The sequence below is a fragment of the Oreochromis niloticus genome, linkage group LG8 (assembly GCF_001858045.2).
Source record: "Oreochromis niloticus isolate F11D_XX linkage group LG8, O_niloticus_UMD_NMBU, whole genome shotgun sequence".
Classification (NCBI taxonomy): domain Eukaryota; kingdom Metazoa; phylum Chordata; class Actinopteri; order Cichliformes; family Cichlidae; genus Oreochromis; species Oreochromis niloticus.
In genome coordinates this window covers 15,766,894-15,775,815 of record NC_031973.2, presented here as the reverse complement: position 1 = coordinate 15,775,815, position 8,922 = coordinate 15,766,894, and the positions used below count along the sequence as shown (strand labels likewise).

General features: G+C 39.7%; 1 protein-coding gene across 1 annotated transcript in view; it reads right to left on the bottom strand.

Moving 5' to 3' along the window:
- Window positions 1–811: 811 nt before the first annotated feature.
- lrp2b (low density lipoprotein receptor-related protein 2b) overlaps window positions 812–8,922 on the bottom strand; it is a 42,093-nt gene continuing 33,982 nt past the window's right edge. Inside the window, exons 65-81 of the mRNA XM_013269432.2 lie at window positions 8,412–8,543; window positions 8,180–8,305; window positions 7,580–7,723; window positions 7,058–7,223; window positions 6,772–6,900; window positions 6,034–6,254; window positions 5,757–5,939; window positions 5,289–5,408; window positions 3,899–3,986; window positions 3,677–3,741; window positions 3,373–3,544; window positions 2,638–2,701; window positions 2,390–2,521; window positions 1,977–2,066; window positions 1,707–1,790; window positions 1,521–1,568; window positions 812–1,168 (exon numbers count right to left, since the gene is read on the bottom strand). Of these exons, the coding sequence (XP_013124886.1) occupies window positions 1,157–1,168; window positions 1,521–1,568; window positions 1,707–1,790; window positions 1,977–2,066; window positions 2,390–2,521; window positions 2,638–2,701; window positions 3,373–3,544; window positions 3,677–3,741; window positions 3,899–3,986; window positions 5,289–5,408; window positions 5,757–5,939; window positions 6,034–6,254; window positions 6,772–6,900; window positions 7,058–7,223; window positions 7,580–7,723; window positions 8,180–8,305; window positions 8,412–8,543 (1,976 nt within the window). The 3' untranslated portion in view covers window positions 812–1,156. The remainder of the gene's footprint in view (window positions 1,169–1,520; window positions 1,569–1,706; window positions 1,791–1,976; window positions 2,067–2,389; window positions 2,522–2,637; window positions 2,702–3,372; window positions 3,545–3,676; window positions 3,742–3,898; window positions 3,987–5,288; window positions 5,409–5,756; window positions 5,940–6,033; window positions 6,255–6,771; window positions 6,901–7,057; window positions 7,224–7,579; window positions 7,724–8,179; window positions 8,306–8,411; window positions 8,544–8,922) is intronic.

The window sequence follows — 8,922 nt, the reverse complement described above, 5'->3', positions numbered from 1 at the left end:
TGACTGTAGTAGAAAATAGTGAGAAAATCCTGTTATAGAAACATAATGTAATTGCCTTAACATTTCCATTTTCACCCCAGTCCAACAGAAAAAACAAACAAAATCAACAAACTCCCCTTTAAATGGTTTTTGATTCAATTTTACACACCAACTTCTTTCTGGCTGTTTACCACAAGTGGGTTTATTATTTCTGACAGCCCACGAAGGCAGCACTGTTTGCACACATGCTGTTAGCTGCATGCCCCTTTGGTTTGCCCCTCCATCCATAGCTATTCATCCCCTCCCTCTGTGCCTCCGTCTCTCACTGAGCAGTACAGACTACACACTTTGGCTGACTCTGGCAGATGCCTTGTGGGGAATCAGTATTATGAAAACAGGGATTGTGAATCATCACAAACACACTGGTCACAGCTCTCTGTTTGTACCTCCCCATTGTGCTTTCTCTGTTCTCCACTCTCTCTGCCCACTTGTTTTCCCCTCTCTTTCACTTTTCTTTTGTCCCACTGCTCATGTGACCGGCCTAGTTGTTACAAGCTCATAGACCTTGATGTGTTCAGACACTCATGACAGTGGGGCAGAAGACGAGCAGAGTTATCGCTGTTGCTCTGTGATCACTCTCAAAACTGTCTCTTTGATTAAAGAGATGACAAAGCGTTTCATCCTGGTTCACTGGGCCAGATACAGTAGCTGGGAAACGGAGTTCCGTTGGCGATGAGGGAGCGGATAACACCAGCGGGATCCTCCTGTGATATAATTGCCAGAGAAAAGCATACTGTGCATCCAGAATGAGGCGAGTACTGAAAACACACACTGATGATAATGGCAGTTTTATTACATAACTTTCTCACAATTTACAAAAAGAAATACAAACTTTTAATTATTAATATAATATAAGTTTACACGTTTTTACTGAGTTTTTAAAAATCATTGAACAAGTTTCTTATCAGTTATATTAAATCATGTTTAAAATAGTGCTTCTTTCTTTCTTTCTTTATTTATTTTTTTACACAAATAGCTACCCTGAATTTAAAGTCGGTTAGTTTTTGACTTTCTCTGATTTGTTGAGTTTGTTGAAACGGTGCCGCTGTTTTACAGAAGCAAGTGAGGGTTTTAGTCCTGAAACGAGGTCCAGTCTAGTCTCAGAATCAGGAATGTGTTAGGGGTCCTCCTGGAAGATCAAAATGATTATTTTAAATGCAGAAATTACATTTCAAGTATTAAAATGTCACAATTTTTAATGACAGAAACAATGGCAACAAAAAACCTGTAATGTTTGCCATTTAGACTGCAGCTTTTTACTTGAAGCATAAACATACAGCTCACTAAAGCCCGTTTACTATTAGTACCTACTCGGATCAACTCGACTCGGATCGACTGGGTTTCCATTACAGTATTATAGCTCCCACCACGTACTAAAGGTGATGAAGTGTCCTGGGATTGTGTGCTATCCTGTCTAATCTCTCTCAACTGCCCCATCAAATAAAAGCTAAAATGCCCACATTCACCCTTCCTGTGCTCACCGTGTATGTGGGGTTTTGGAAAGATGCAGAACTCTCATCTCCATTTGGCTGAAACATATGCAAAGGAAAATAATTTCTTTTTAAAAAGCAGGTCCATGTGCATGCAGATGATTGCAGATTCAGATCATTATTTGCTTTCAGCTTCTAATGCTTGAACACTATTCTGACACCTGTCTTTGTGCATACCTGCATGCTCGAAGCAGCTGGTTGTGCAGATGTGATGTTAACGTCTTCTACGCCAGAGCCATATGCTGGGATCCCAAAATCCTCCTGAAAAAGTGCAAAAAGTAGAAGCAGTTTAGAGGATTAACAAAACAAATAAATGAACACCACACAATAAAACAAATAAGACTATCAGAGTGAAATTTGAAAGCTATTTTTTTTAAGTGTTCAATGTGTTGTGACTCGCTCAAATGAAACTAATCTGGGAAGATTTGTGATGAATGTGATGGCAACCTCGGTGGAAACTTCAGGCTTGGAATCACTTCCTATGCGTTCAATCACAGCTTGAGCCTCTTCCCCATATAAGGGATTCTCAACAAACTCCTGAGGGAGGAAAAAAATGGGGTCATGAGACCGAGCTCATCAAAACATAAAACCCACCGGATCACAGAGCAGCGTTTTTAATACAAGAATATGATGCTGATGAAAGGTACTTTACTTTTTTTCATTCAGTTACGTAACACAGTAAACAGCACACACAAGATTTACACTACGTTTATATTAAAGCCTTGATATTTAATTTATACACAAAGTCTGGGCACAAGAGCATAACCCATAGAGGAATTGTTAGACGCAGACATGAAATAAAAAGGAATAGAGAGGAATCAATAAAGTCCACAGGAGAGCAGTGGTTGTTGTTTACTCACCTCATTTGTTGCCATAAGAGCGGAGGTGGCTTTAGGCAAGTTGTTGGAGGGTAGCGGTTCTCCACCTTCATACGCTGGGTTCTCAAAACTCTTCCCCGATGTCTCCACTGTGAATATGGACGTACAGGGGACCTGACACCACACAGCACACATCAGCGTTATGGATCACCATAGACAGGATGAGCAAGTATAATCATTTTATAAAGCATTTTTAAACAGTTGATGAATATATTATGTTTGCTACTGACCGCCTCTCCATTCTGCAGCCCTTCATTGTCTTCTCTTTTCATGCCGTTTTGGGTTGTACCATTCCTGCAAAGTGATATTATTTGATGTAAATATCACACTAGCATGTCTGATAATGCTCTGTCAACAACCTTTAAATACAATGAATGGATCTGCTTTTAGATTTATTTCATATGGAGGCCTGACAATGTCAAAAATCACAAAATAAAGTAAATACATTAAGTGCTATTGAATGTTTAAAAATGTTAAAAAATATTAAAATGAAATATTATTAATTCTTATTCTTATTATTTTAATATTTTTAATAAATATTAAGATGTAAAAGTGCGTATTTATCATTGTAGTGATTTTACTGTTTATTTACTTTCCCATTTGATTTTCAGTTTACTTATGAATTTATTTATTATTAGATCTCATTGTTAGACCACCACTCGAGCTTGAAATTAACAGTCCTGGTAATTACCAAATAATTGTTTTTTATGTTTCTGTAACAGTTAATCCTCCAGTGTGCACAAGCTCTGATTAAAATGATACTATTACTTCTAAAATATATTTACTGTTTTTATCTGCGAATTTTCAAATTTATTGTTTTCCAAAAAAAAGCACAAACAATAATAAAGCATATTATTATTTTTTGACTAAGATGTCAGATTCGTGTTTTTTACTTTCCTGAACAGAAAATCAGTTTTAGTGGTTGAACGTTACACTTCATTAATTTCTGACTTTCCCGATCTTACCTCATGTTTGGAAAACTAGGCATTGATGGCATACTGGGCATACTGGGCATTTTGGGCATGCTTGGCAAGTTGTTCCGCAAACTCTCAGCCAGATTCGACTTCTTCTTGGCAGCATAGACCAGAGCAACCAGCAGAGCCACAACCACCACCGTTACCGCGATGGCTATTCCAACTGCCAGGGAGGGACAGAGGCAGGCAGGCAGGCAGGCAGGCAAGAGGTGATGTACGAAGAAGCTCGTTAGAATTAGAAGGACATTTTTATTTTGTTATTATCTTATTTTTGTTCAATTAAAATCAAACATACCTGACGATGCAATCGCATGGAACACACTTGTCTCGCAGAAATCTCCTTTCCATTCTGAAGGACATCTGCACAAAATGCAAACCACAAACATAACAGTTCCACTACTGCCAATGGTTTAACTTTATCTCACTGACATTACATTAACATCGGCATTAACACAGCAATTTAATCCAATGTTTTATTTTGACAGCTGGCAGGAAAAAAAAGGAAAGAAAATCTTACATGCAGAGAGCCTTGTTGTCATCAAAGTAGCAGGTGCCTCCGTTTTGACATTGGCAGGGAGGCGGCATGGTGGGCGGTGGATCAAACCCTGAACAATCATAACATTGAGAGGTTTTTACTGTGCTACGGCAGGAAAATGATCATTACTGAGACATCAGTACTGATGACACGGTGTAGCTTAATTCAGTCAAGATAACAATAGTCATTTCAATTCACTTTATTTAGTTATTTATATAACACTAATTCAAAAAACAGGCCCTTCAAGGTGCTTTATATTGTAAGGTAAAGACTCTACAATATTAGAAAGAAGCCCCAAGCCACAATCCCTTCTGAGCAAACACTTGGTGACAGTGGGAAGGAAAAACTCCCTTTTAACAGGAAGAAACTAAAAGCAGAGCCAGGCAGAACAGTGGCCTTTATTCTTTCTCCCATTTACTGTTGGTCTAAGCCTGCTCAACATTTCAGTTTAAGTAACACTAACATAAAAATTCAATTCAAATCAAATTTATTTATACAGCGCCAAATCACAACAACACTCACCTCAAGGCTCTTTATATTGTACGGTGGACTCTACAATAATACATACAAAGAAAACCCAACAATCATATGATCCCCTATGAGCAAGCACTTTGGCAACAGTGGGAAGGAAAAACTCCCTTTTAACAGGAAGAGAGAAGGAAGACGGGACAAAAGACATGCTGTGGAAGGACCTGTTACAGCAATGTCACAAAATAAAAGTCTGAACACATTTACAGTAAAAGTGTCACTTTAATATGGTGAAATAATATTATCCTCACTATTAGCTACCAGCTGATGTGAGCCCAGCAGAAATTGGCTGATCTGCTGGGAATGAGGTTGAGCTCGACTTCACAGCCTGCCTGAGTTAATACTACCCTTGATTTTTATACACGTTTACCAAATCTATTTAATCTATTCTGTTTAGTCCCATCAGCTTCACTGAACTCTATGTTAATTTGATGCTGTGTAGATAACGTCGGAAAATGATAAAAAGTTGTCAATATTACTGCTGGAAAGATCACAAATTTTAAAAAAATTAACTGATGGTGAATTGACTTCTAATGCTTTTCTACTTAATTTGAGCACTCTAAGCACTCATTCACCCATTCATACAAGTTCTTCTTTCTATGCCTAAGAACTTTTAACTTTTAACCTAATGCTCACACACACTGAATGCATCTGGGGAAACTTGGGATTCAGTGCCTTGCCCTACGATACTTCGACACAAAAGAGACAGGGATCGAACCACCAACCTTTCAACTGACAGATGATCTATCTCCTGAGCTGCTAGCACTCCTAGCTAAGACATGATGATGCCTAGTATTTTATGAAAAAGTACAGAGGAAATTTAAAAAAAACCTCCTCTTCTCACCTGCATCACATTCAGTTTTACTGCCTGGGATGAAGCTGGTGCCCTCGGGGCAGGCACAGCTGTACCCTCCCGGTCGGAGCAAACACAGGTGGCTGCAGGTTCCCTTGCATGGATTCTTCACTGCACAAGCAAATAAATAACATATATTTCATGTTTCATCATCATCACTGTCATTGTCCAGGCAATCTCCTCTCTTTACAGTTGTGGCTAATAGAATAATAATGTGTTCCTCTGTTATTCATGGTTGACTTCTTCCACTTTCCTGCACATTACTGCTAACGCTGAACGCACAAAAAAACATAAAATAGCTCTTGTGGGTCAAAGCACTCAATGTTCACGACGTTTAATGGACTATTAACGTAATATCACACAGAAATAAAATGGATACAAATGAAGGGCTTTGCACACTGTAAACAAAAAAACTCTGCATGCACACTTTGTGGACATGTGAGTGGGTGTGCAGCTTACTGGCTATGGAGTTGTATCTCTGCTGCTGGTACACAGAGACCTGGCTGAGCCAGGGCCCAGCAGTCAGCAGCTTGATCTTGTCACCCTGGCCAAACTTGTCCTGTCGAAACACCTCGCCTTTCTCCTGAGTGCTCCAGTAAACATGGTCTTCGAATACACTCACACTGAAGGGGTTCCTTACATCTGGGAAAGATGCAGAAATGTTTGAATAGTTTTACTCAGCTCCAGTAACAGCAACCGTTTGAATATGAACAATGGATTAGGAAATTAGGATCACCTATGTACACGGCCGTTTTACGCTGCTCTCCTGATGGCAGAATAGACTCTATGCGGCTCTCCTTTGAGTCTGACCAGTAGATTCTGTCATTGTTGGTGAAGTCGATTGACAAGCCAGTGGGCCACCCAAGACCATCAGACACGAGAACTTTTCTCTCCTGACCATCAAGCCAGGAACACTCAATTTTGGCTGTGGTCCCACGATCTGCCCAGTACAGCATCCTGCAGCAAAATGACAGACATCAAATAACAGCTCATTAAGATGGTTTCACTGAGATTTCCCATGACAGCTACAAAATCTGAAACTATTTTGAAAATCTAGGCCGACACTGATACCGATGCAGGGTTTCTATGCTAAGTTGACCCTCCACCTCGGCATGTTCAGCTGATATCTCCGCTTATGTCCACAAATACAAGATCACAGTCATCTTGGCAAACACAGAATCCTGTGATGTTTCATATTTGTACAGCCTTCATATGTTGCTCTTGAAGGTATATCATTGAATCACTAATAACATCTTAAATGGACCAGTGCAAACTGGGTTTTGGCATAAAAAATACTGTCATTATTTAGCGTGTAAGAGGTGGGAACTCTGAGATTTTATGTGACCCTGTTGTATATGCACTGACTCATGTGTTTCTGGGAGCTCATAATGTTTTTGTGCTTGATATTGAAATTAACAGACTTCGCCTGTGTTTAGAAAATCTAAACAAAATCTAAACACAGGTGCAATCTTACCCCAGTCGTGGGTTCACGGCCACAGCAGATGGGTGACCCAGGTCAGTCTTGACAAGGTGCTTCCTGTAGCGTCCATCCAACAAGGCCACTTCTAACCTCTGCAGCGTGGAGTCTGCCCAGTAAAGATTTCTAAAAAAAGGAACAAAATTATCAGAGAGCTGAAAAAGATTCTGGTGCTTTATGGGCAAACCCCCTAAATATTTAATGTAAATAAAATATATTTTAATAAATTTGGATTAGGATTAAGGCATTAGAGCACTGAACTACTGTAATCAGGTAAGCTCACCTGCCGACCCAATCCACAGCGATGCCGTCTGGGCTGGTGATGTATTTGATGCCGAGATCAACAGCAGCACCGATATTATTACTGCCGTCGTCCACTGATGGTATGTACGCTCTCTTAATGGCGCCTGGTATAGCGTCTTTACCAGCAACAGTGAAATACACCATACCTGACAAAACACATTTGTTATTGGTGTAATTTGTGTGCAACCAGGTGTACTATGTGGTTTTTAGAGTAGGTAGTCTTAATTATATGGAGGCAGATTGGTCAAAATATCAATAGTATCGATACCAGTGCTGATACTGATACTAACATGATAGAATCTATACTTTGTTTCTGTCCTTCAGTATGTAGCCAATATGTATTATTATTTTTTAATTTTTTATTTAAAAATATACCTCTCTCCTACACAAGTTGTCTTTATAGGTTAAAAGTACTGATATCGTCAATACTGGCACTTTATTTACTTATCAGATCAGATCGATAGTATCACACAGCACTAATGTTAATCCATGCATATCTTACTGAATCCTGTGTTGTTGTGGTCCCAGTCGTAGTCGAGAGCCATGATGTGCTCCTGTTCTTCGATGAAGTCATGGTAGCCCTCTGTCTGCAGGTTGAACCTCCGGATACGAATGTTCTCCGGTAGAAGCAGCATGGGAGCTGCTCCTGTTGGACACACACATACATGTTTTTGTCACTGAAAAATATGAAAATCGACCAAAAGTGCATTCTTATTGCTTAAAGACATTTCATTAAGGTGCACAGGCTGGTCTCTGAGGTCTTTAATCTAAGAGTTACAGTCTCTCCACCAATAAAATGATCAGTATGGCCTGCATCTACTTGTTGTTTTATAAAATATACATTGTAAAACATATAAATATATAAAATGATGTAGGTAATTTTTAACAGCAAGAGAAACAACAGTTATTATTTACAACAGCATTCTTGCTGTTTCAAATCTAGCAAGAGAAAAGGGATGCCAGCTAACTAGACCCACCATTAAATCATTGATGAATCTGTTTTTCACACTTAGATGAGAAAGAAGACTGTAAATGAGGCCAAAAATATATTTCAGTAGCTGTGAAGTCTTCTAGGCTCCAAAGAAAACCCAGCTGTTCTTACCCGCAGCCTCGCACATTTTGCCGTTGCCCACCTTCCTGTAGCCGGGGGCACACTCACAGTCGTAGCCGCCTTTGGTGTTCTTACAGACCTGAGGACAGGTGCCGTACACCTCGCACTCATTGATGTCTGAAAAAATCACCAGCCAGGATCAGAAGGAGTGTGGGTTTTACCCAACAGATATTTAACTAGACATGTATATTTGTCATAAACATGTATGTATGAGTGTGTGTACCCAGGCAGGTATAGGTGCTGTCTGGGTCCACTGTGTATCCGGGCCTGCAGGAGCAGATGAAGCCTGTGCCATTAAGGTTCGTGCACTTATGCTGGCACAGATTCTCGTCACAGTTGCGATCGAGGCCAAAATCTGGAGGACAGACAACATGCAAAAAACAGCTTTTGAGCCACACGCAAGAGCTACTTATAGGCTTAGTTTACACAGGCAGATTAATTCAGATATGACCCAGTAATCTGGTTAAATGTATTCACCATCACTGAACATATGTGTAACCACCTCGATAGAAGCAGATGTTTTTACAGTTTACTGGCTGAAAGTGCTGCTAAGGAAGAAAGACATCAGCAATGAGCTTAGAGTAGGAACTGCTGCTGCCCGTTAATCTAAAAACGCACTATAAAGCCCACTTCAAATAATCTGAAGTCATCATCCTACAGTAAGTAAGATTCAAAACAGTTGCCAGTGTTTTAAGAGGGTGACATCCCAGTAAATTCACCCCAAGGTCAGACTT